The sequence below is a fragment of the Sturnira hondurensis genome, unplaced genomic scaffold, assembly GCF_014824575.4.
Source record: "Sturnira hondurensis isolate 20B ecotype Veracruz unplaced genomic scaffold, ASM1482457v3 Scaffold0010128, whole genome shotgun sequence".
In the NCBI taxonomy this organism is placed as follows: domain Eukaryota; kingdom Metazoa; phylum Chordata; class Mammalia; order Chiroptera; family Phyllostomidae; genus Sturnira; species Sturnira hondurensis.
The window spans coordinates 34,901,172-34,929,161 of NW_028082759.1; the positions used below are offsets into that span (position 1 = coordinate 34,901,172).

At 39.3% G+C, this 27,990-nt stretch overlaps 1 protein-coding gene across 1 annotated transcript in view; it reads left to right on the forward strand.

The window, feature by feature from the left end:
- Positions 1–415: 415 nt before the first annotated feature.
- CUNH8orf34 (chromosome unknown C8orf34 homolog) overlaps positions 416–27,990 on the forward strand; it is a 300,229-nt gene continuing 272,654 nt past the window's right edge. Inside the window, 2 exon segments of the mRNA XM_037058678.1 lie at positions 416–544; positions 547–738. Of these exon segments, the coding sequence (XP_036914573.1) occupies positions 416–544; positions 547–738 (321 nt within the window).

The window sequence follows — 27,990 nt, forward strand, 5'->3', positions numbered from 1 at the left end:
TCGCAGAGTAGCCAACAAGCACCAGATTTATAAGCACTTTGAAAGAAGCCCCTTAACCATTGGCTTTTTGAGCGGAGCTGTCGCTAGGGAGCAGCGGGCAGGGAGAGCACAAGCTGGGGATGAGCCCAGGTGGTTTGTTGTTGTAACCTGGAAGAGGGGCACACACACTCTACACTCGTACACACACTCCAGCGAGTGGAGTTGGAGCCCCGAGGCCCCTATCCTGGGAGGGCGCCCCCAGGTGCTGCTCTGGGCGGAGCAGCAGCTCCCGGCCAGCCTCCCAAGCCCTGATTCCCGTTGCTGCTGCGCCCAGAGGAGCGAGGCACGGAGGCTCCAATTCCCCAGCGCCAGCTCCAGAGCCAGCGCTGCGGGGAGGGAGGGCAGTGGGGGCGGGTGCAGCAGGAGAGCGCGATGAATGAGTTCCCCCCACATCTCCGAGTTGTCTGAGTTGGCGGTGCCGGTGCTGTGCAGGGTTTCCAGCTCTCAGAGCCCCACGCTGGTGGCTCCGGTGGCTGCAGCCCACGCCCACGGCCCAGGCCGAGCCCCTCCAGGCTAGGGGAGCCCAGGCTCACTAGCTCCCGTCCCCGCCCCAGTCCAGGGAGAAGGTGGGTGGGCCCCCAGCAGAGGCGCGTTCTGTCCGCACTCAGCGCCGGCCCTTGCTGTCTCTCCATGGCGTCGTATCAGCAGTCCCGGATCCAGGCTTACCTGGAGAAGAACAAGATCGGTCCCCTGTTTGAGGTAAGGCGCTGTGGAGGAAGGGGTGCCCAGAGGAAAGCAGAACATGCTGGAGGGAAGGAGGGGTAGAGAACAGCAGAGCAGGAGGGGCACCCCTGTGGCTCCAGGTCGCTGCTATCGCTCTTTTCGGGGCCAGGTGTCCTGGAACCCAGCCTGTACAGCACTTCCCTGGTTACCTGGGCGCAGACAGGTGCGCTCGGCAGGGTCCAGTCTCAGCTTGGCCGAGGAAGTTTGAGCCGTCCGACTGTCCAGCAGCACCTGGAAGCCACACGCCCAAGACCCTGACAGACTGAGAGGGATGGGGCACGCACGCGCGCGCGCACACACGCGCACACACACACACACACACACACACACACAGAGAGACACACACGTTGTTACTAGAATTCACACTGGCTTGCATATTGGATTTTTTAAAAAATGTGGGCAGTAGTAGAACCAGAAAAGGTGGAGGAGGTGCTTAGCAGTAGAAAGCAACATGGGTAACAGGGAGAAAGTGGAACTGGTAAGGAGTGGGCTTCGGAAGGAGCGGGCGTGTTGAATGAAATGGTCAGACTGAGACGCAGACATCGGTGTCTGGGTGAGAGGAGAGTCCTTTGCATTGCAGACCCTACCTGGAGGAAAGGGAGAAAGGGGAGGAGAAGGGTTCGGGAAAAGCATACGCGTATTTATGGGAAGGAGACGGAGCTCTGCTGTGTTCTCTTGCCAAAAAGAATTGATGACAAAAATACAGCAGGAAAAAGGAAGATCAGGAGGACTCGAGAAAATGAGAATGGGAAACAGAAACCTGGCGGGGTGTCAAACATCCCACTGGTTGTCCGGATGCTGGGCAGATGCTGAGGCCAGCGGGGATGACACCCCTGGTCCCTTCTCCTCCAGGTCCAGCCACCCAAATGGGCCCCCTAGTGCAGGACGAAGGGGTTTGGGAGGGTCCAGATACCATCCCTAGCCCTCCTCCCCCAAAACAGTTGTGGTCACTCTTGTGGCCTGGCCTCAGAGTAAGGCTGATGCTGGGCAGTGGGGAGAGACTGAGAAGGGAGAAGCTTCTCTAGGATCCAAGAGGGTGAGCACCACAGAGAAAACAGTTAGGAGAACTAATGCCCTGGCACAAACAAGGAGAGGGTGACAAGGGCGGGAGACCAGGTACATCTTTTATCTGGGGAGCATGGGTTTGGAATATCCAAGACTGCTTAATTTCTTAGGTTTTCCCACTCAACTGTAACTTACTGTCTTGAACGACAGGACCATAGTTTCTACAGAAACTCACTGTTGTTAGAGTCCTAACACCCTACAGTACATGTCTTGATTCTTGTTTCTGCTGAACTGTTAGCCAAGGAAGTCCATATCCAAAACCCGTGTAGAATTGCTGTAGCTACTGGAGTTCCTTTCCTTACCTTTGGTGAAATATTTGGAAAATATAGGTAGTGCTATATGTATATTTTTAGAAGTAGAAGCCTAATAACCTTTTGTAGGACAGTGTATTAATTGCATCAAAAGAAACATAAAATAAATATTTATGTTTAGAGTGTTTCTACCCTCTTAGAAAATAAAGTACAATTTACCAGGTAGCATAAGTGAAATGTTTTTAATAGATGCTAGTTTCATTTAACGTTTTAAAATTCTGAAAAGTCTCTTCAAGTGATAATAGAGTTTGGAATGCAGGCAGACCTTCTTCATAAGTAGGAAATAAAACTATGTTTATATAGATATACAAATCTGTATATTTATCAAGTTCTCATTTCAAGAAAATGCTCACCAGCTAGTTCTGCACTGATGAATTTTAAGTGATGTCAAAATTTTTCTATGAAATTGTTAGACCTCCTCACTAAACAACAAACAATGACAAAATTATGTGCTTTGTATTTTATCGATTTCTTTGGTGACATATTACATATATCCCCATGTGCAGTGATGAGTAGTTCATTTTTAAGGTGCGCACTTTAAATAATTGAAGGGAGAAAATAGACGAGTTCGCTTTTAACAAAAGCAGGCCCTAATACAATAATTTTGATCTTTGTGTAGAGCCTTGGTTTGGAGACTAGAATTATACACACTTCACCAAATTGGAAAATCTCACTGGCTTGTGGCTGCCTGTCCCCTCTCATGCTGGAAAACAGCGAACCTAGTGTGAAAAGGATGTCATTGCTCTAACGTTCTCCTCAAAGCCCCCAGCACTTTGGTCACTGGTTCATGTAAGAACTGCTCAGGATACAATAACAAACGAACAAAACAAACAAACAAAAAACCTGCTCAGGAAATCAGAGGAGGAGCCAGGGATCTGAAGAAGAGGCACAAATGATTATTTCATATTTAATTCCTGGGTCACATTATAGAAACAGTGACATAAGCTAAAAATTGCCTTTTGTCAATCACACATTGAAATGGGTAGGTGTCTCCAAGTTTTATTAACTGTTGTGATTTTTTGTGTGCACGTGCTGAGGTACTGGAGGTGGTGACATCGGTTTTCTTTGGTTTTGAAAATCTACAAGACCTGACATTGTCCCCTTTACAGATTTTTAAAAGTAAGAATGTTTAAAAACATATCGGAGTGAGGTACTTTAAAGAGAGCACATGAATGTTACTTGAAAACATAGCAAAGGTAACATACTATTCTTGAGAATACTTGTATCCTGTTTTTTCACATGTATATCTTATTTACTTAGTTGTTATTTAGTTTATTTCTTACTGAGTTTTTCTTTTTTAACAATTATTATTATTTTAACTTTTTAAAAAGATTTTATTTATTTATTTTTAGAGAGAAGGGCAGGGAAGGAGAAAGAGAGGGAGAGGAACATCAATGTGTGGTTGCCTCTTGTGTGCATGTGCCCTGGCATGTGCCCTGACTGAGTATTGAACTGGTGGACCTTGGTTCTCAGGCCGGCACTCAGTCCACTGAGCCCCACCAGCCAGGGCCTTACTTTATTTGTTTTTAAATTTTATCATTCAAGAAGCTTATAAAGTGCTGTACACAGTATGGTGTTTCAAAATTGCCTAAAATGAATCTTGTTTCCCAGTGATTTAATAGTATACATTTATACTACCTTTAAATGTGACTTAAGATGTTTTGAGGCATTGTAAAACCATGCCTAGAGATCACTGCATTGGATTCTTGGGTAATGATATTTTAATCAGGTAATAAGACAATGTAAGGTAAAAATGGTAGTGGTGACTTATTTCCACAAGTCTTTGATATTTTTTATGTATTTTTTATATTTTTGATAAAGATGTAACACTTTCAGTGTTCTGTTGGCCTATTCAGGGCTGGCAAGTAGGCCAACCTGGGTATCAATCTACAAGGTATGCTTGACCCTGCTTCAGTAAATTAGCACTATAAGCCTGTTTCCTACAGATTTCCACACGTGGCTCCTTAACTGTGACAGGGTGTGGCTCCCACCAAAGGAGAGTGTTTTTGCAACATAGATAGACAAGACGTATGGTGTAAACACAAGACATCTCAAACCCTAAGGCCAGCCATGAAACAGTCAAACAATTTGGCAGTCAGAAATTCTGAAGCTGAATAATTAACTGGCATATAGCTTTTTATTAAGATCAAGTGATCGGTGATTTATTTGCCTATATTGTAAGCAGTTCAACGTAGTTCCCAAGAAATTATTTGCTGTGGGACATCACAATAAGTTTATTTTCAATACACAGAAGTATACAATTTTAGCATTTTCCATTTCCATGAAATAAATAAAGTAATTATTTGAACATTATTGGTAGTAAGGGTGTTTAGGGAAGTCATATATCTTGGTTCGGGCCCAAGTGTACTGACAAAAATGTAAAATCCTAAACTATTAAAAAGTTGAGTAATAGGGTCTTCATAAAATCTCCATGGGATTTTTAAATCTATGGGTACTGAATATGTGGCCAGCCAAATTCACTACATTTTTCCACATGTGGTCTGACCCACTTCAAGTAGAATGGAGGCACTTTATCACCTTCTTTGTTTAGCTCAAAGGACCTCCCGCCACGTGGTCCGAATTGGTGCTCACTAATTCGGCATATGTCACGAGGTGGACTTGTGTCAAGGGTATGGTCACTGGTAGCCTGCATCGTTCATGCACTTGGTGCCGCACAGGTTGCTTTTTGCAGGTACCCGGCCCCACACGTTTCAGCCACATCTGTAACCCTGAAATCCACTGGCTTGGAGAGTGTCAGGTAGTCACCTGGCAGAACCAGGAGATTTGTTACACTTGAGTAGAGGAGTGTTGAGAAAATAAGTAAATATACTGAAAAAGATGCAAGCCAACTCCCTCAATGATGGAGATGGGAATCACAAATATAAAGAGGAAAAAAGGTAGAATGAACCTTGAGGTGCTGAATGAAATTGGAGGTATTAATGTGATTTTATGACTTTCAGGAATAGAAATAGATATAGATGTAACAGGAGTGAGTATAGATTTGTGTGTATTAACATACACATAACTGTATACATTTCCCTTACTTTGCCTTCCAGTGAGGGCCTGGGATTAGCAGCACCTCCATAGCAGGCAGCATCTGAGTGACCGTGTTTTGGGTTGTCAATGCCGTTCTCCGTTAAGTGGAACCAGGGACCCTTGGAGACATTGTTGATTTCAGCCTTGCAGCTGGGAAAGTACAAGATGAACCTGGAAAATCTTATTATGCCAGAAAGTAGGAAAGTGGCCAAAGAAAAATAGGTACATGTCAGAAGAACATAGAAACGAGCTTGAAGAAGCTCTTATTAACTAAATCTGGGACAATTTAAGAATAAAAATTAAAAATGATAGTAACAGATTATCTTAACTGTATAATGCAGGAACATTTTACTGCACAGGGATAATAGTGAGATACATGAAACGTGTTCAATTTATATGGAGAAGAAAAAGCTCCATCATAAGTAGAATGCCAATGAATAAAAATAGAAAGGATGATGGGATTAGAAAATCAGTGCTTGGCAACCGTCTTAATAATTCAGGCAAGAAACATTAATTGATGCTAAAACAAATGGGTGAACATTGTATGAGGAATGAGGTGTTACATCATCTCTAGTATCTTTTCACAAAACAGTTGTTCATTACAAAGGAAAAAGAAACTTCTCTGTGCCCCCTGACAGGATGCAGTTAAAACGACAGGGTCTTGCTTCTCTAATATTCCTGTCAATCATCGTGGCTGGCCTGAATTGAAGAATGAGAAAGTATTTGATAAACTCCATGGGGAAATTTTATTTTCCCAGGGTCTTCAAACATGGTAGGGTCATGAAAGTCAAGGGAGGTCTCGGACTGAAAGGACAGGACAACTCAGTGTGGACTAGGGTCCTAGAGCCCAGGCTTCTGCTATGAAGGACGCTATTGGGAAAGTTAGTGACATAGGAATGAGGTCTCTGCGTGAACGCTGTGTGGAATTTTTGTGCTGTTTGTGTACTCCTTCTGTAGGTTTAAAATGATTTCAAAATAAAAAATATTTAAAATAAAAATAAAGAGCATCCAGGAAATGAGTATTTGCAAATGCACCCACCCATTTGGCTTCTTTAAACATGAAATTATGTAAATGTAGTTAAGAATTCTGTTAATGGTTTATACATGGAAACCAAATAAGTAATAAGCTAAGGTTCTGAGTAAAGACAACTTGCAATTCTGGTTAAGTAAGAATATGCATTGTCCTCTTCCTCCTCTCAAAATTTTATTGAAATGTCAGCAAAAATATTTCAAAATAAATGCATAAGAGTGCTAAAACACGAGAAAAACACTGTTCTTTAGGACAGAATACTTCTTTTATGAGTGGTGGCATCTATTTTGCACGTGTCTGTGGTCAAGTGATAGTTAGTGATATGTTGTGGAAAGGTCTGAAGTTTCCTGGAAGTTGCCTTAAAATGTATGGACTCGGCTGGGACTGGCTCCTCCTGTGGTAGGTGCTCCCTCTGCTGTGCAGATGCCCCCTTGTAACTCCCCCTTCCTACCCTTCCTGACTCCCTCCCCATCCTCGGGCAGCGACTGATGCTTTGGTCACCATGGATCAGTTTTCCTTTTCTAGCGTTCCCTATGCACTTACATTTCTTACTATATTTTTTCATTCAACATAATTATTTTGCATTCATTCACATTATATCGTGTACCAATAGTATGTTTCTTTTTATTGCTGAGTGGTACTTTGTATGGATTTATGCTGTCATTTGTCTTGCATATTTACCTGGATAGAATGGCTGGATCATATGGTAGATGTACGTTTGACCTTTTGAGGCCTTAGCAACATTTTTTTTAAAGTGGATGTACAATTTTACATTCCCACTAACAGTACGTGAGAGTTCTGTTTGTTCTACATTCTCACCAGAACATGGTATCACCTGTCTTTTTAATAGCCATCCTTATAGGTACGCGTGGTGCCATGTGGTGGTTTTCTCTTACCTATCGCTGATGCCTGATGCTGCCGATTAGTTTTTCATGTGGTTACTTGCCTTCCATATATTTTTGGGAGAGTGGCCTTTGAGATATTTTGCACATTTTTAATTCAGTTGTTTGTATTCTTGTTTTGAGTTTTAAGAGTTCTTTCTATATCCTAGGCCCTGTGCATTTTCATATGAATTTTATAATCATTTTGTCAATTTTCAGAGAAAAAATACCTGCTGGTATTTTGACTGGAGTTTTGTTGAATTTATTGATGCAATTAGACAAAATTGAGATCTTAGCAATTTTGGGTTAATGGAGAAAATTCAAGGGAATGTATAGAGAAACATACAGGAACTAGTTTATCAAAATATTAGGCATATGTTCAATGGACAAAAATTTATTTTATAGTTCTATTCCATTAAACAACTAGAAGAGTTAAAATGGAAAAGATACTTTTATAATGGCATCAAAATGGGAAATACTTGGGAAATACTGAAAACTATAAAATGCTTCTAAGAGATTTAAGACAGCCCGACTCGATGAAGAGGTATTACCTGGTTTGTGCATGGCACAGCAATAATCTGAAGAGGTTGAATGACATGAACTATTTGACTTCCACAGTCATTAAGTTACAAGTAAAATACAGTGCTATATGCTCTAAAAATAGAAAATAGATATATGGAACAGATTGAATTCAGAAATCTAAACCCATGCATATGTGGTCATTGAAGAGGGAAATGCTAATTATTGCAAAAAACAAGTTATGTAACAATGGGATAGACATAAGCAAGAAAAACCCTTCAATTTTCATAAATCGTATACAAAAATTAACTTGAAATGGATTATAGACCTAAACATAAAACTTTTTTTTACATCTAGAAGAGAACATACATTTTTTTCTCACTTTGAGTTTGGTAAATATCTCTTAAATATGACAAAAATATGAACTGTGAAGGAAAAAATCAAGAAACTAGGCTAATTTAAAATTAAACTTTGCTCTTCAAAAAGCATCTTTAAGAGAATAACAGGGCAAACCACAGACTTGGAGAAACCACTTTGAACATATGTATCTGATAGACGCCTTGCTTCTGACTCAGGCTGACAACATCCCTGCTGGGGTGGTGTCAGAGAAAACCCAGTTAGGAGCCTCGACTTCCATCCCAGCTGGTCTTAACAAGGGCTCCCCGTATGGTGTCAGCGGAGGAGGCCACGTGGAGGCCTGTACTTCTCCCACACCCCGCAGCAGTGAAGCATCTCTCTCCCTGCCCACCAGGACGCATCTGAAGGGGCCTGGAGAAGAGTCAGGACCTTCACTATCACCCAGTGGCAAAAAGGCCACCCCACCATGAAATCCATGCCAAGATACATCAAAGTTAACTCTGAAAACAAAGAGAAGAAATACCTTGAAAGCAACCAAGGAAACACAACTCTGTACCTACAGAGCAATGATTTTCTGTTTTCTCTGTTTTCATCTCATGGCACACATAAACTAATTACTAAAATTTGGCAGCACAGCAAAAACATCCATTTTGCCAATTTGACAAAAAACAGATATAATTTTGATTAATTCACATGAGAAAGCTATTGTGTTGGCTGTTGTTCTTTTTATGTTTGACAATCTAAGGGAAAAGAGGTCAGTGCCCCTGACGAAGTAATCAGGTATTACATGTTTTACAAATTCTTGCCGCATGCCAGTTGAAAATCGCTGCTATAAAGGAAATAAAACAATTTGAATGACAACAGATTTCTCATCAGACCCTGGAAGTCAAAAGGAAGTGACAAAATATTTTTCTAGTGATGAAAAAACCAGAATTCTATATTCAGAGAATTAGAAAGAAAGAACATGGAAAGAGCAACTATATGAGTAAATATAAAGCGTTCTCTTCTCCTCTCAAGTTTTCTAAATTATGTTTTATTGTTGAAGCAAAAATTACAACAATGTCTGTTGTGGTTTGTTTTTTGTAAAACTTTAAAATTATTATTTTATTTTATGCACACAACCACTTGGAAGGTGACTATACTTATATTCATATTCATACATTTGCATGTTACATAGAAGAGTGAACTGAAGCTCAGAGTTATAAAGATGGCTGAGTGAGTAAATGGTAGAATTGGGTCTTGCAATCATATCTGACTTATAAAAAGTAATATTCTCCTGTAAACTTAGTGATTTTTACCACATAAAATAAATTTTTATTATATTTCATAGGTTAACTACTTTTTATTGAGCTTATTGGAGTGACATTGGTTTGTAAAACCATACCTGTTTCAAGTGTATGGTTTTCTATCTATGTTGCAAAAACACTCCTTGTTTGTGCCAGGGCATTAGTTCTCCTAACTGTTTTCTCTGTGGTGCTCACCCTCTTGGATCCTAGAGAAGCTTCTCCCTTCTCAGTCTCTCCCCACTGCCCAGCATCAGCCTTACTCTGAGGCCAGGCCACAAGAGTGGCCACAACTGTTTTGGGGGAGGAGGGCTAGGGATGGTATCTGGACCCTCCCAAACCCCTTCGTCCTGCACTAGGGGGCCCATTTGGGTGGCTGGACCTTCAAGTGTACAGCTCAATAAAACATCATCTACACACGGTGTCATGTGCTCAGCACCCCAAGCCGTCTCTTTCTGCCCCCCTGTTCCTCCACCTTTTTTATGGCCAAGTAGTATTCCGTTGTGTAAATGCACCACAGTTTTTTTTATCCACTCATCTGCTGATGGGCACTTGGCTATTTCTAGATCTTAGCTATTGTAAATAACATGGCCATTAACATAGGGGTGAATATATTCTTTCAAATTAATGTTTCATGTTTCTTTGGCCATATTCTCAGAAATGGAATCACTGGGTCAAAAGGCATTTGCATTTTTAATTTTTCTGAGGAAACTCCACACTGTTTTCCTTAGAGCTGCACTAGTCTGCATTCCCACCAACAGTGCACGAGGGTTCCGTTTTCTCCACATCTTCACCAGCATGTTTGTTGGTTGGGTGACAGCCATTTTGACAGGTACGAGATGATATCTCATGGTGGTTTTAATTTGCTTCTATCTGATGATTAGTAACGTTGACCATCTTTTCATATATCTATTGTCTGTCTGTATGTCCTCTTCGGAGAAGTGTCAATTCAGGTCCTTTGCCTATTTTTTAATTGTGTTGTTTGTCTTCTTGGTGTTGAATTGTATAAGATATTTGTATATTTTGGAAATTAACCACTTATCAGATGTATCATTGGCAAACATGTTCTCACGTTCAGTGGGTTCCCTGTCGATGGTTTCTTTCGCTGTGCAAAACTTTTAATTTTGCTGTAGTCCTATTTGTTTATTTTTCCCTTTATTTCCCTTGCTTGAGGAGATAAATCAGCAAAAATATTGCTATGAGTAGTGTCTGGAACTTTACTGGCTATGTTTTCTTCTAGGATTTGTATAGTTTCATGACTTACATTGAAGTTTTTAATCCATTTTGATTATTCTTGTGTATGGTATAAGTTGGTGGTCCAGACTCATTTATTTTGTGTGTATCTGTCCAATTTTCTCAACGTCATTGTTTGAAGAGACTCTTTACCCCATTATATGTTTTTGCCTCCTTTGTCAAATATAAATTGACCATAAAGGCATGGGTTTATTTCTGTGCTCTCTATTTTGTTCCATGATGCCTATACTATGCTATTTTGATTTCAATGGCCTTATAGTAGAGTTTGATATCAGGTAATGTGATACCTCCAACTTTATTTTTTATTCCCAAGATTGCTGAGGCTATTCAGGGTGCTTTGTGGTTCTGTATAAGTTTTTGGAATATTTGTCCTATATTTGTGTATATCTGTAAAACATATCATTGGTATTTTAATAGAAATTGCATTGAATCTGTAGATTGCTTTTTAATGATGTTAATTTTTTCTAGCCATGAACACAATATATGCTTCCACTTATTTATATCTTCTTTAGTTTCTTCCCTTGGTGTCTTGTAATTTTCCCAGTACAGGTTTTTTTCATCCTTGGTTAAATTTATTCCTACATACCTTATTTTTTTTTGTTTTGCAAATTGGAATGGAGGAAGTGAAACTGTAATTATTCTCAGGTGACATGATATTGTATATAGAAAATCCTAAAGGCTCCACCAAAAAACTACTAGGTTTAATAAATGAATTTGGCAAAGTAGAAGGGTAAAAAATTCATATTCATAAATTGGTGGCATTTTTAAATACCAATAATGAAAGAATTCTGAAGTGTGGTTTTAAATGTATGTAGAAGAACTATTTCAGACAATGGTATTGTAAGCAGGGAAGAGTAAAAATCACAAAAGGCATAAGGTTTCTATATTTGAACTGGTAAAATTATTATACCTGCAGATAAATTGTATATGTATAACAGGATAGCCACACACACACACACACACACACACACACAGATGCTCTCAAAAAGTATAGACAACTCAAAATGGAATGCTAAAAATGTTCAAGTAATTCCCAGGAACAGAAGAAGAAAGAAAAAAACAAAAACAGAACAAAAAGAAATCAAGAAATAACATGGCAGACTTCAGTCCCAATATATCAGTGATTACATTAAATGCAAATGCTCTAAATATACCAATTAAAAGACATAGATAGAATGGATTAAAAACCATGACCCAACTCTGTGCTGTCTCCAATAATTTCACTTGAAATACAAAGAAATAAGTGAGCTAAAAGTAAAAACAATGGAAAAATATTAGGCTGATATCAAAAGAAAGCAGGATTAACTATATTAACATCAGACAAAATAGATGTGAGGGGAGAGAAAATTACCAGAGACAGAAATTGTTGTTATATAATAATAGATGGGTCAATCCACCAAGAAAAATAGCCCCCCTAAGTGAGTGTGCACTGAACAGCAGAGCTGGGAAATCTGTGAAGCAGGAACTGATGGAACTAGAGAGAAATCAACAAATCTACAATAGCTGGAGACTTCAGTACCCTCTTTGACAATTGATGGTACAATGAGACATAAAGTCAGAAACAACGTGAAGAACTCAAAAGAATCTAGTCAACATTTGCAAGACCACTCCATGTAACACCAGCAGAATACACGTTCTTTTTCAGTGGCACAAAACATATATGAAGATGAACCATTCTCTGAACCGCAAAACAAACCTCAGTTGAAATCATGCAGTGTGTTTTCTGCATCACAGTGGAATCAAACTAGAAATCAATAACGAGGGAAACGGGAAATTTTCCAAAACACCGGGAAAACACACTCCTAAGTAATCTACTGGTCAAAGTAGAAATCTTGAGGAAATTTGAAAAATACATTGAGCAACAAAAAGGAAGATGTAGCATATCAAATAAGTGAGACTCAGCTCAAGCAGTGCTGAGAGGGAACCTTTACGGCACCAAGTTGCATGTTTAAAAAGTGGGCTGATGTGACTGGTCTGAATAGACGCCCTGCTTTCTGTGCCTTTTCTCTGTGCCCTCTCTGTAGTGGAGGACAGTCTGAAAGATGTGTTAGTATCAGCAATTTTCTGACATTAAGTATTCGTTCATATATGAGGGGGAAGCCCCCAAACTGCAGTTATCTTTTTCAGGGTGGGCCCCTTGTAGTACAGGCTTCGCCCGCTAGGTGAGTGTTGTAGGAACCCACCAGTATCAGCGTGCCAGCTGGCGTTGTTGTGAGAGGCTGTGTATGGCTTCAGTGCATTTTTTTTGAAAGATGCAATGCTTTTGCCCATTTCTTGATGGGTGATTCATGATCGGGGCACCTGCCTATACTGCGCTGAGTGTTCAGCAGTTTTTAACCAAAAACAGTGTGACCACTATGCCCCACTCTCCCTATTCACCCCAATTGACCTTTTTTTGCTTCCCCGTAAAAACACCCTCAAAGGGGAATTACTTGCCTGTGGGGAAGAGGTGAAACAAAAATCAGCAGAAGCACTAAAAGGCATCAAAATCCATGAGCTCAAAAACTGTTTTGGGCAGTGGGAAGAATTGTCTTGATTAGAGGTATTGCATCTAGGGGAGAGTACTTTGAAGGAGACTAAACTTGAAACATGTAAGAATAAATACACAGTTTTTTATAAATAAGTTCCAGGTGTTTTTGCTTCCTCCTCCTATCATGTCATGTCTTGTATATAAATGGAGATCTGAAGCTCTTGAAGGTTATAAAGCTCTGTGGGTATTTCTTGAATTAAACAAAGCATTGACTTGCGTATAGTTTTCCTTCTATGGAAAAAAAACATTCAACATAGAATCCACTATCCAATAGCATATTAAGATTTACTTCCTTGAAACCTACAGCAAACTATCCCCCAACCCATTAATTATCCTTTATATACAGTGAATAACTTTTAATTATGTACTTAAGTGAATTAGCCTAATTTAATTCACTTTCAGTAATATTTTTCTCATTTTAATACCCTCTCTCTGGAGAGGGCTTGATAAATTAATTCCCACCACTGTGCAAGGCTTAATGCTAAACTAGCTCCCCCAAGTGCATTTGCATTTAATACAGAGGAAGATGCAGGGCACAGTTACACGGGGGTGAGGCAGGTGATCTTCGATGATAACTCATGGCTTAGTGATCACTGACTGTCTGCTTGACCCTGAGAAAGTTACTTGATCTTTGTGAACATCATGTCCTCATTGGTATAATAATGCTTGAGGGGTATTTCAGGAGGAACATGTGAGATGAAACGGTCTAAAGAACCCAGATGAGTGCCTGCCTGTTGGTGATACCCAATCGATCTTGGCTGCTGTCACATCACATGCTACTACTATTTCTCTTCTCTGTTGGTATTAGTAACCCAGTGGCTTTTGAAGTCTGGTGTTTTAGCATCCTGAGACTAGAACGAACATAGCGAGTGCATCTGCGTTTTAGGTCGGAGCTCTTGGATGTCTCACAAAGCATTGCGGAGAAAGCGGAAGGCAGAGCAGCACTGGAGTAAGATGTGAATGAACTGTGTGTGAGTGTGTGCGCGCGCGTGTGTTTGTTGGTGGGGGCAGGGGAGGCCTTGCTTGTGGCCATATTTCAACACTAAGTACTTTGGCAAAATTTGGGAACATTATACAGAAGTAGAAAACAACCCAGAATATCTTTTATTATTTCAGACAGGCAACCTGGATCACCCTTAACTGCAGTAGCACACACAACCCCCACTCCCTCTCATTCTCTGTGATATGATTTTCTTTGTTTATCTTCACATCCCTTATTGTCATTTGGTATTATTTCATTGGACTTTTAAATTTTAAGTTTATATTCTCTATTCCACTACAGTGTAACTCCTTACAGGCAGGTATTTGGTCAGATTTGAACTGCTTATGTCTTCATGACTAGAACATGTCGGGTACATAGTAGATGTTCTACTAAATAGTTGTCAGTACACGTATGAATGAAAAACATCAGGACCAGCCTGTCCCTCCTGAAAAGTGTGGTTTGTGTATGAATGATAATTTGCACTAGGAGTGTGGGAATACACTAAGAGGTTTATGGGAGAGCTTACTTTCTTAAACAGTCATGATTTTATTATCTTTTCAACAGATGTTAAATGTTTTGGTGCATAATGTTTGCAACTTCATTTCCATTCCTTCAGTACCTATTTATTGGATGCTGTATTACCTACTGAGAAATACAAATTTAAGTAAAACATTTCCTGTCCTCAAAGACTCATGTATATTTAGAAAAGACTGATATACTAGGGATACTTTCATCAATTCTATTCTCATAATTTTACAAAATGACCTAGGTTTTCTGTGTGTCTGCCCAGTCTGTTTTCATGTTCATCAGTGCATTCCATCATTGTATATTGGAAGTAAGAAACTCATATCTGAAATTCAGATTTAGAGATTCATTTCCAAGAAATGTAGCATAAAATTAAGTATGTAAACTGAACGAAGTCAAGGTCAGATTTGTTAATTAGTTTCTATTGTTGTAGTGTTTGTTTCTGAAAGTTCTTAGCAAAAATCAGACATCAAAGCATGAACTATTAAAAATACCTAAACGATCTGATTATCAGTAGTGGTCTACATGAAACATTCTGATAGTTTTAATAAGTTGTTCCTTTAACATACAGAAGAAGAGTTTCTCTTTGAAGTATAGCCTGGAACATAGAGGAGCGTATGACTCCTGCCATTTCTTCACCAAACCTACTGATCAAAATTCATAGCAACAAGCTATGAATTGAGGATATGCTTGGTTTCTCAGTGCATTTGTATTATACTTGAAATAACCTATCTATGCATGTGAAGTGAACTTTATGATATAATCTTTATTGTAGCTATGTTTTGACATATTATTTTTAATTTAATGCTCTTTAACTCTGAATTCTCTCTAGAGAATTTAGTATTGTTTCGGTTATTTCATGTTTTCTTTTTTTTAAGATTTTATGTATTTATCTTTTGAGGGGAAGAGGAGAGAGGGAGAGAAATATCAATGTATGGTTGCCTCTCGTGTGTCCCCTCCTGGGAACTGGCCTGCAACCCAGGCATGTGTCCTGACTGGGTATCGAAGAGCGATCCTCTGGTTCACAGCCTCGTGCTCAATCCACTGAGCTATACCAGCCAGTGCTCATGGTTTCTTTTTATATTTTGTTTACAAAATATAATCTTAGCATTATGTAAGTGGTAGTTAAAACAGCTACAGTTATTAACACAGAATATTATTCTGGCCAATAATATTTATTGAGACTTAGTGGCATAGCAAATGTATGAACTGTTAAATTTACACGGGAGACAGCTACTCTACTTGGTGCAAGCTAGTACAAATTTCACACGATAATTTTAACTGTAACCCTCACTTAACATTGGGTTAAGACATCGAAGTCTGTGTATGGTTGGTGACATCCCATTACTACAGTCTACAGATTGGTAGGGAATCCGAGGCAGGAATCAGTGGCACTAGGTTCATTTTGAGCAATAATATTATGGGAAGAATTCATGAGGGTATGCAGTTTTAGTCTCAGTTACTAAAAATGTGTTTTGGATAAAGTTGGTTAAACAGTGTCTTGGATACCCATTCTGCATAAGGTCAGCCCACTGAAGACTTACTTTTGCTGAGTTTTATAGTGGAGTGGTTTAAGAAGCCTCTACTGAGAGTGAGAACCTGACCATGAAAACACAGTTGTGTCTATTCAAGGAAGGTGCAGAGGGGCGCATTCATTACATCAGCATCCTCTTACGGGACTACTGCACAATTTTGTAATGTCAAACATAGTGTAGGAATATTTTAAATTGTGTAACTAATGGCATCCCTGCCGTCCTTCTCTGCCCCCTGGCCTCCCGCTTTGCTCCCTGCTCTGCTCCCTGCTCCTCCCCTCCAGATTTCTGAAAAAACTCATAGCCTCATGATGATACGCAGTGTGTAGGCTATTGTCCTGAGCAGCTGTGCCATCATTCTTTCCCACATATTGTCTTCGCTTGTTTTACTTTATCCTTTTCCCTTTGCTTTTCATTTATGCCATTTGATTCTAGTTTATACTTGTGTGGAAAATGTCTTAAATTCCTTCTGAAGTAAGGATAAATATAAGTATATCATGTACATCATTAAGTCACCCACTCATGGTCCAAAAAGTTTAGGTACAGTATAGAATATATTTGAATGATCTGTTTCTTGTTGACACACCCTGTGGCTGGCTTTCTTTCAAAAAAATATTTGTCTCCTTTTAGACTATTGGGAATATATTTGAAGAATGATGATTTCTCCCTAAGATGAATTTTGTGAGTAGTAGAGAAAAAACTGCCTAACAGCTGTCTGTGTCTCAGGGCCTTTGCATGATCTGTTTTTTCTGCTTGAATGTTTCCCCCCAACATCTCACGTGGCTGGCTCTTCTTGCCATTCAGGTCTCAAGTTCAACATCTCCCAGAGGGGCCCTCACAGACACCTCCATCTCAGCAGTTTCCCAGTGAACCTCTGTCCTGCCACACTGCTTTATTTCTACCACCACACTCATCAAACACTGGCATTTTCTTACTTAATTGTTCAGTATTTGGCTCCTCCCATAAAATAACCTCCATGAGGAAAGGAACGTGGTCAGCCTTGTTCTTTGATACCTCTCTAATGTTGTTCAGTTAGAGGAATTACATTTCCTGCAATTGGCTACTCATTTTTAATCCTCTTGCTTAACATTTTCCAAAAAGGGTTAAATAAACTTTGACCCAGATGGGATATTATGGCGCCATTCAAAATATATAAAAGATCAACTCCACATTATTTATGCAATATTTTTACAACTCTGTAAGATACACTTAAAAAGATGGGAAATAACAATGGTTTATAGCTTTTATATGAGGTGTACCATGTTAATGGGCTGGTTTGCTGCAGAATCCAAGCAATTTTTCAAGCTCTGTATTGCTGCTATATTGCTTTAAGGTGATTTGGCCTTCCTGAGGCCCCTACTGAGTCCCACATAACTAATATATTTGCATATTAATGCTGAATTTCTTGTGAGTTAAAACCTTAATGAGGATTTTTGGCCAAGGCTGGGGGAAACCTTTAACTGAGTAGATGAGAGGACAAGTAGAGTGGAAATGAACCTCGGGGGGGAGTAGAAATGGTGTCCTGGGAGGTAGAAAAGAAATGAGTCAAAACTTTCAAAATACAATCCTACCATCTCTCTATACACCGCCCTTTTAAAACCTTCTTTCAAAGACCTGGAAAGAATGCAAAATTGTACACATTACATATCTCTGACTTCACAGAACTCACCCTCTACCTAGGCTCTTTGTAGGAACGCTCAGGAATCAACTACCTTAAGCCTGAAGAGAGATGAAAGCCGAGGCGGCCACAGGGAGGCTGCTGAAAGCTTTGTAGAGGAAGCGCGGTGCCTCTCAGCTGGACGTGTCGGAGGCCAGACTGGGAGTGCCGTGCCATCAACGCATCAGGAGCTGTCTACGTGGCATCGCCATTCCACAAATGTTTTTGACTGGATACGGTTTGAAAAACTTTCCATGTAGATTATCTTGTAAGAACCTCAACTCAAAATGACTAAACGGAGGCCAGAACAACACAAGATATTCCACTCTTCTTACCTCTTTATTTCAGTTACTGTTTAATAAATCTCCCTAAAGCCCAGGAACCTTTCTTGCCTTTCTTTCCTTCAACGGATATATCTGGTAAATTACCAAATCAACAAATTTTAATTTGTTCTTTGAAATGCCCTTTGCGTCATTTTCTTGCTCTCACCATCATTGCCAACTGAATCCTGGCAACCACACAACTCCCTCAGATTGTCACAGTCTGATCCGCTCTACATGTGGCTGACAAATTAACTGTTCCAAACAGTGACATTTATCATGCTAAAATGATGAATATAGACTGTTTCTCCACTCCATGGGGTCATAGTTTTTAAACAAGAGTATGTATTCATTATAACAAATGCTAACTGTGGACAAAATGCAAGGTTCATGTAAACTTATTTTCCCCACATGAGATAGTTTATTTGTTGAATGGGGCGTAAGGAAGAGAGTGATTAAATTACAGTGCATGGGTCATAGTGGTTTTGCATGAATTACCGACATAATTGCCAGGCTAGCTGTTCACTGCCACCACTTTGCACAGCTCATCATTTTACTGATTTTCTGAATCTACTGGATGAAGGAAAAGTAAACATCCAAATGTCCACATGTCCTGGTTCTTGAGACTTGGAATGTATCAGACTTTCAGATACTTCAACTTGGCTTTTGGTTTCACTTTGTATGATGCACTCAGCAAAGGTTTATCTAAATTTTAAAGCTAATCAGACTTTAGAGAATTTTCATGGTTTGTGTTCCCTCCAGTCCTCCAGGAGGATGAATTCACAGTCCTGGACCACTGAAGATGCAAAGGTTTTGCAACACTGGATTAGTTCCGTGATGAATTCCCGACTAGGGTGGCATTCACGGTCCTCCCAGGACCGTGACAATACTTTTCATTGTCCTCACACACTGCCTTCAGTGAAGCCAGATATGCTTGTCCAGTTTTGCCAATACAGTGAATTTAGGGCTTGGCTTGATATTCTCTCTACATGGAATATTTCCCTTTACTTCAACAATGTCTTGGATTCGGTTCCTTAGGAAACAGACTCGGAGATGGACATTTGCATGCACGTTCATAGGATCAACACCCTGAAGGGGGTGAGGGAGGAGGGTTTGAGTAGACGAAGAAGTTGAGCGATGAGTTGGTTACCAGGGAGCCCCCTGCCAATCACACAGCGGGGGGCCTCCTGGGAGCTCTGGAATGGGGCGGCCCTCCAGAGGAAGCATGCTGATTGGGCCTTTGTACTCCATTCACCGCCCCTCCTCCTGTGGACGGGCACTTGGGAGGAGGCCTCAGGTGAGAGCCTTCAAAAGCCAACGCTCCTGGCAGCTGTCAGAATGAGTGTTTGTTTCTGAAGGACGTGTCTGGGCACCAAGCTCAGTGTCTCCTACATTCCCTCCTCCCACTGTCAGCTGCTTATTAGGGGGTAGTTTGAGTTTTGCCTTTTTTATGAAAAAATTTTTGACTGATCTAGCTTCCCCGGATTTTCTGTTTCTGGGAACCTTCTTCCACTGAGGGGCCAAGCCACTCATTTTTGTGGTTAACCACATTGTTACTTTGCTACTTTCTGAGTTACAGCTTTTCTTTCTCACCACACTGTTGGCTTTTCCCCCAATGTTTCTTCAAGGATCTATCTTGTACTATATGCATCATAAGAATTAAACTGAACACTTGCTGATTGAATAAATGCACATAAAACAGCATAGTCTTCAGAAACACAAAATAATCTTTGCTTTATACCCAAAGCAGGCTAAATCTTTCTATTATTTCTAAGCTTCACAGATCTTCACGAAGACCCGAAGGAAGGTTGAAAGATGAGCCGCAAAAGTAAAAAGAATTCAAGTTTGTAGTCATTTTTATAAGTCAGTGGTTCCCTTCTGTTGTGTGTGCGTAAAGCAGACTGATTTGGATTTTCTGTTATTTGTGACATAAGAATTCTCAGTTATCTGTGTGGTTACAAATGCTGCGATTTGTGTAAAAAAAACAAAACCCATTTTCACCATGCCATTCAGTCATGCAAGCCCAAGGAAGTGCAGCTAAAATATATGGCATTCTACTTTGTCTTCTTTCTCCCATGTATATATACATCAGGATTCTTAAACGGAGATTTGTTTTTTTTTCATGCTAGCTTATAGTGATTAAACAATAAACATTATTCAATAAAATTATACAGTTGATATATATGAATTGTGAGTTCATACATATAATGAATTGTGAATTCATACATATAATTTATAATTCCATGTTTTCTTTATTAACACTGAAGTTTTATTTAATACCTAGCAGAGTTGATGTTTAGTTTTTGTAATGTAAAGCAAATGCGTTACTGAGCTACAGATAGATGAATTGTTCCTTTTTACTTCTACTCTGGACTAGTGAAGGTGCTGTAGGCTCTACACCTATTAGTTGACTTTTTCCTATACTTTTAATATACTTAAATGTGTGACTTTGGAGGNGAAGTACAGCTAAAATATATGGCATTCTACTTTGTCTTCTTTCTCCCATGTATATATACATCAGGATTCTTAAACGGAGATTTGGGTTTTTTTTTCATGCTAGCTTATAGTGATTAAATAATAAACATTATTTAATAAAATTATACAGTTGATATGTATGAATTGTGAGTTCATACATGTAATGAATTGTGAATTCATACATATAATTCATAATTCGGTGTTTTCTTTATTAACACTGAAGTTTTATTTAATACCTAGCAGAGTCGATGTTTAGTTTTTGTAATGTAAAGCAAATGCGTTACTGAGCTACAGATAGATGAATTGTTCCTTTTTACTTCTACTCTGGACTAGTGAAGGTGCTGTAGGCTCTACACCTATTAGTTGACTTTTTCCTATACTTTTAATATACTTAAATGTGTGACTTTGGAGGACCATCTAGCTCAATAAAGTCATAACTCAAAGTGTTTCAGGATGAAAGCAGCACGAGGGGTTTTTCCACAGATCCTTCTCTGGACTGGACTAGAAAGTGGATTTAACTGTGAGGGAAGAAGATTTTTTTGTTTTGATTCTAAATGTGCATCTAGAAATATGCTATATTATTTATTTTGTATTTATTTTAAATTTTATTATTTTTTTAGAGAAAGGGGAAGAGAGAGAGAAAGAGAGGAAGAGCAACCTCGATATATGAGAGAAACATCTATTGGTTGCCTCTCACACACCCCCAACTCGGTTCCTGGCTGGCAACTCAGGGGTGCGCCCTGACTGGGAATCAAACTAGTGACATTCAGTTTGCAGGCTGGTGCTCAACCCACTGAACCGCTCCAGCCAGGGCCATACTATTTATTTTTTACTTAGCCTGAAATTATTTTTTATTTTTTATTTTTTGCAGAGAGCCATATTGTTGGTGAAAATGCAGAGTTGTTTCTGTCTGTCATTTTAGCTTTTATTTCTTTTTTGGGGTGGTCTCCATATGACTATACGATGGCTACTATTAGTGGAAAATAGGAAAAATGACAGTTTCATTTATTTTCACTCTTGATGATTTTTATGTCTTTTTCTGGTCTTACTTTCTTGGCTAATACATGTTGAGTAGAAGTGGTAACACTTTGCATTTTTATGTGTGTGGGTCATAATTTTTAAAGGAATGATTACTGTAATTTTGTCATTTTTTTGATGAATACTTTTTATAGGGTTAGGAAAGTTTACTTCTCTTAACAGTTTGCTAGGATTTTTTAGTTCAATAATATTTAGAGAGCCTTCTTTCTATATTAAAGTTATCATATGATTTTTTTATTCTGTTAGTGGGAAAATACATTACTGAATTTTAAAAATGTTAAAACAATTTTGCATTTCTGGAAGAAATTGATGCTGATCTAAATGTATATATAATCTATGTTTTTATATTGCTGAATTTGGATTGCTAATAAGTTGTTTAAGTTTTTCCTTCCATTTTTGGAAGTTTTTTTATTTAATTTCTTTCTTTTGTGGTTATCTCAGAAATAGTAGGGTGCATGTTCAACTTAAAAATCTGAAGTTGAGCAACATCTTTACCTTCCTCCTAAATAACGCAAGGCCTTTTGAGTGCTTTGCCTCCAGCTACCACTTTTCCCGGCTTATATGCTGTTCTTCATTATTTCTATTTCTTCTTCCTCTTCTCCTCCTCCTCCTCCCTTTCTTTTTCTTCTCCTACCCTTCCTCCTCCTCTGTTTCCTCCCCCTCCTCCTCCTCTTCCTTTTTGTTCACACCCACAAAAACAGACAGAAAATAAATACCTTAATTCTTCATACACATTCTAAGGTGTTCTTTCACACACTTCCCCATAGATATCTTTAAGAGCAATCTTCTAATTCTGTTCTTTTTAAATATCTGAGCCATACCGTTATCCATAGTCCATAAATTGGTGGATCCCTACTTCTTGTAGTACATCTGTTACAAGCTTTAAATATTCTTAAAGCTTGGGCACCTCTCTACCTGTCTTTTTAGCAGACTTGTGAGTAAGCCTGTAGTGCTGTAACAGTTCAAGAGTCCACTTGGATTTTATGCCGCTACATCATGGAGGACCAGGTCTAAACCAGTCTCAAGTATTGGGCTTGTTTTTGTTTTGTTTTGTTTTGTGTTGCTTCTTTAGTGTTAATGGATCATAATGAACTCCCTATGAGGGAAAGGACCCAATGTAGCAGGAATATGTATTGAAGGACTCTAAGGTACCTGTATGTGTAACTTACTTGTGCATTCTGGATTGCTAATATACATACCCAGTCTTATGGTTTGGTGAGTCAGAATACCCACTTCATGATGGGCATCTCAGGTCTCAAAGCTAACAAATATCCCATAGTCAGGTGTTCTTATAGGGTCCGGTAACAAACCAAGAGTTGCATTTCAAAGGGAAACTGGCTGTCTATAGGAGAAACAGACAAAGCCTCACTGAAATTCCCTAGTGGTCTGTGCTGTGATTCTCCTGTGCAGGCTTGCCAGCCACTCAGCAGCATCTCACTCTGTACAGGCACTTCAGCATCGCTGGATCTACTGGAGCATAAGGATTGAGTGAGTGCTAGAGCAGCATATACTGTATCTGGACCTGCTGCAGAGTATAGTCTCACCCTGGGCCAGAGTCAGAAAAGGGTAGCTTAACAGATTGTTCAGTATCTTGTGGTACATGGTGCCTTCAAAATCCAGAGAGGCCTTGTCCCTTTGTAGCATCAGGTGGCGTGGGTGCAGCAACTTTGGAGACATATTCTGCAGGATTAGTGGGCCCTCAGAGGCTTCACCAACATGGTGCAACCCTAAATTTTCATGAAGCAGACTTTCCATTGTGGTAACTCAAATCAGGTTTCAGCTTATCAGATCTAATTCCATTTTTATATTTCCATAGGCTGCCCATCTGCTTCACCTCTAAGGACATCGTGATTATCAGTCAGTATGAAAGATTACTGCTGGTCAAAATATTTTGCTAATTATTCAGTCCCTCTTCCCCATTATGGCAGACATGTGCATCTTGCCTGGGGAAGCTAAGCACTGCCGCCTGGTCTTTGCTAGTCTGCAAGACACACATCCTCCCAGTCGAATGCAGAGTCTGTCCAGTTGGCAACGGCTCTCACTGTCATCTGTGTTGTCTTAACCACAGAGCTCATCGAGGGTGTTCTCTTACTAGTGAGGAGCCTGCTCTGTGGGCCTATCTAGAGCTGGGGCTGAGTGGATGTAGAGTCTGCACATAATAAATTAATTCCACTGTTCTTATCTTTCTAAGCCTTTTGGATGCTTTTCTTTGTATTAGGATATATGATGACATCTCAGCCTCATTGAATGTCAGGCTCTTTTGAGGCCAAGCATCATTGAACCAATCCAGAAAGTTGTTAGAATATGAGAGGTAACACTTTTCAGGAGGAATCTCTAGTGTCTCCCATGTCAGTTGACTCCCATGATTCTGGGAGCTCAAAGTCCTACGGTCTGCTTTCTGGGGGCAGGAAAACCAGGAAAGTCAGTGATGTACTTTATTCTGGGTCCAAGGGTTTGAGAACCAAGGGAGTACCAATGACCAAATCTGGGAGAATATGGATGCCCCCACTTTACAAGAGAGAGTAAATTTGACCTTCTTCCACCTTTCTGTTCTGTTTAGATCCTTAACCCATTGGTTGATACCCATCCACGTTGTTGAAAATAGCTGCCTTTACTCAGTATGTTGGTTCAAAGCCTAATTTTTTCTGGTGAGACACTTGCAGACACAGAAATATTTTATCAGCCATCTGGGCATCTTTTAACCCAGGCAAGTTGATGCATACAATTAACCATCACAGTATTTACTTCTCATCCACTGTTCTCCACTTTAATGCTTTAGCCCAAAATTCTGAGGTAGCCGAAATTATCTCATTCCACACCCTATTACATCCATTGATTTAATGACAGAATCTGTTTTCTTTCCTCCGTCACAGAATATTTTATTTATAGTAGCATGTGGCCCAAAAATTAAAATACATTTTTCTATATTCATTTTGAAAGAAATACAGTTCTTAGAGTTTATTATCCAATTAGTAATTTGGTATATTGCACCAAAAATAAAAATAAACAGCCACAAGGCATTATCCTTATTAGCAAAAAAGCAAAATGATTTATTGTAATTCTTCCTTAGTTAAATGATGGTTATACTTTAGAATTTTTGCTGTGAAGCTTATATTTGAGACATTTGTGTCTCTTCTGGTGTGTTTTAGATAAGCCTGCAGCTAACGCAGGATGGGAGCTCAAAGCCTTGATACCCAGGCTCTTAAGTTTTCTCTCATTTCTGACTATGGCACAGCAGGTGTGAATCTTTTATTATTCATATGATACCGGATTTGTTGTAGTTCAAAACTGTTGTGGATATTGTTCAAGGTCCCAGCTGGCCAGCAAACAGATGAAAGTATTTGAACTTCCTTGTAGTTATTCAGCCCGAGCTTTGAGATTCACAGAGTGAAGCCTGGAGGGTGCCAGCTCCCGAAATATCAGCACATTTTCCCCAGTGACACAGAAAAGTCCATGTGTGAGAAATGCTAATCAACTAAAAGTAGTTATCTTCATCATTTTCTTTTAAAGAAAGAAGTGACTTAGGCTTAAAGAGTTGAAACAATTTGCCCATGGTCAAATATAAGTGCCAAAATTAGGATTCTGCCTTAGGAGAAAAGTGCTTGACTTTGCGATTGTAAACTGTTCAAATACCAATTTCTCCTTGTACTAGAAGTATGACATTAGAAAGTTACTTAAGTTTCTTTGACTAATATGTAATCAAGAAGTAGGGTAAATAGTTCCTATCTTCGTGGGTTGTGAAGATTAAATGAGCATATGTGTTTTGACCTAGTGACTTGTATAACACGAGGTGCCAGTAAATAGTGTTTTTCTCTTTTCATCTAGGAAAGGATGTGATAGAATCAATACCAATAAGATTCTCTGAGACATTTTTATAAGTCTTTAGCAGAGATGGCTCTGTGGTGTCTCATCTACATCCTCTTAATTGGACTTAATTTTATGCCCTATAGCAGAGAGATTTGATTTATATGCAATAAGGTAACAAGGGAAATGTAATTTTTGACATGGGTTTTGCTGACAAATGTTTAACTCAGTGGTTTACAAATGTTTTGATTGTGCAACCTTATTCACAAAATATTTCTTTATGCATCTACTATATTGATGTTCATGTGTAAATTATAGGCATATACAAATGTGTTCATAAATTTTATGCATAATAGAACATGTAAACAAGGACATTTTCAAAAGGTGAAATAAAAATATATCAAGAGTAGCAGTCTAATATTTCCTTCACGTTCCCTAATGAATAGTCACCTGTACCCCACTAGGAAACCAGTGCTTGCTCTAGACATTAAGTGGATGAGCACAGTGTTGTGCTAAAAACTCATAGTTCCATAAGACCCATAGTCCTGTGTTTCTTTCTGCTTCTGTTGGTGTTCTTGTGCCATTCACAGTCCAGTCAAACTCCAGAAAACAAACAGGATGACCCCAGGAAAGGAGTCTTTCAATCCTGAGAGATGATTCATGAAGTATTGGTTAGAGAGTTGGTCCCTGGGAGTATTGTTTTGTTTAGAAAAACTTTTTCAAGCACAAACTATTTAAAATACTGGTATATTCTCATCTCTTATAATCTAGGAGTTATCATCTAAATTTAGCAGGTACTTACATGCCCAGCCCTGAGCTGGGAGTTCATTGGTCAAAGTACGATTATACTTGAAGACGCTTCATATTTTGAATAATACATAGATGCATTTCCCTGGGTTGCCAAGTGACTAAGAGAGTGGGCTTTACACATCTGAGTTGGAATCAAGTCCTTTAACTCCTAACCTCCCCCCATTAATCCAACCATCATATCCCTTTCAAACTTTTGAAGTGGCTACAATAAACCGTTGACTGTGCCAGGGGCCAAGGTGCTGCCACAATGCTGCCTGAGACAGTGTCCAAGGCCCTTTTCCGTTCTGTTTAAATTTGTGTCCCCAGGGCCTAGAGCAATGCTTGTGTTTATTGTGTGAATAAAGAAAGGAAAGAAAGATCATGTAGCCCAGCAGAAAAGGCAGACATTAAATAAAGCAAAATGAGACAAATACTTAATTTTGATTGTATTGAGAAGAGAGAGGACAAGCACAGCTATTGTGAGAGCTTGAAAATGAGGATACTTCCTGAAGCCTCAGTAGTCTAGGGAGGCTTTTTCAAGTAGTGACAACAAAGCCAAATAGGGACTTAAGAGGTTGAAGTTGAAAGAAAGAGTGCAAACAGCATTTGGGCAGAGGGACAACAAACCAGGGTGGGAGAGTGTCCTGAAGTAGTGAGATGCTTATCTTAATCGAGACTGGAATAAGGGTAGGTGCCTTGGGAGGAGATAAGTGGGGAGAAATGCTGCAGGGTGTGGCTGCGGAGTGGCCAGATCACTGAAAACCTGTAGGGTTCATTGACTAACTCCTTTGGGCTTCCCCGCCTTTCCGTGTGTTTGTCTCCTTTTCTCTCAATCATTTCACTTCACTCCATCATTGCCTTTGTATTCAACTGCATTTTAATGTAACAGATAATAACAAAATTAAAAAATGTTTAAAAGATTACAACTTATTGTACATATATTCTGTTTTCCTTATTTATGCTTGAATGGTGATAGTCTTCAGAATAAATTCCTTGTCTGCTTAACTTGCTGATATGCCTTGATTTGTTGGGCAGGTTTAGGCATAAGTTTCTCCTGCAAGTAGGTAAGGAGCTTGTTTCAGATGAAGCTTGCAGTACGGAAAACACAGCAGAGAAGCAGAAATGACCAGATTCTTGCCGTGCCCTTGGTGATGTTAGTGAGCTCTCCAGTCACCCAACCTCAGGTCTGCCCAGGTGAGGACTTCCTAGCTGAGTAAGCCAGTCAATCGCCTCTGTTATTTAAGCTAGTTAGAAGCGGGTTTTCTGTTGCATACAACCTCAGACATCTTCATGCACATATGTGATAGGCCAATTGGGGGATAAAAATAGGTTGGGATGCATGTGTTATGAGGAACACTTTTTAAAAACTTTTTATTGTTTCTTTCCCATTACCATTTAGTCCCCTTATACTTCCCTCCCTCCTGTAATCACTACACTGCCATCCATGTCCATGAGTCCTTTTTCCTTCCTAAAGTATGAAGTGTAGATCAATATTTATTTAAAGGCTATACATAGAAAACTAATACTATAAATTTCAAAAAGTGAAGGATTATCTTTGAAATAAAAAGAGAAAATGAGGCATCAAAAATATACAGATTCTTTGTGTATTATTAAACGACTTTTAAAAATTGTTTCTTACAGTTTTCAAAGGAAGACTTGCTGTATGAACAAAATAATCACCCTTATGTGTACTTATATTAATAACCCACATATATTTATATAAATTTGCCAGTTGATATTGAATATTACAGTACTTTGTAAACGATATCATATAACTGATTATGATTTGAAGAGTAACAAGATGGCAGACGGCTTTAGCCGTTCACGGACAGTTGAGAAT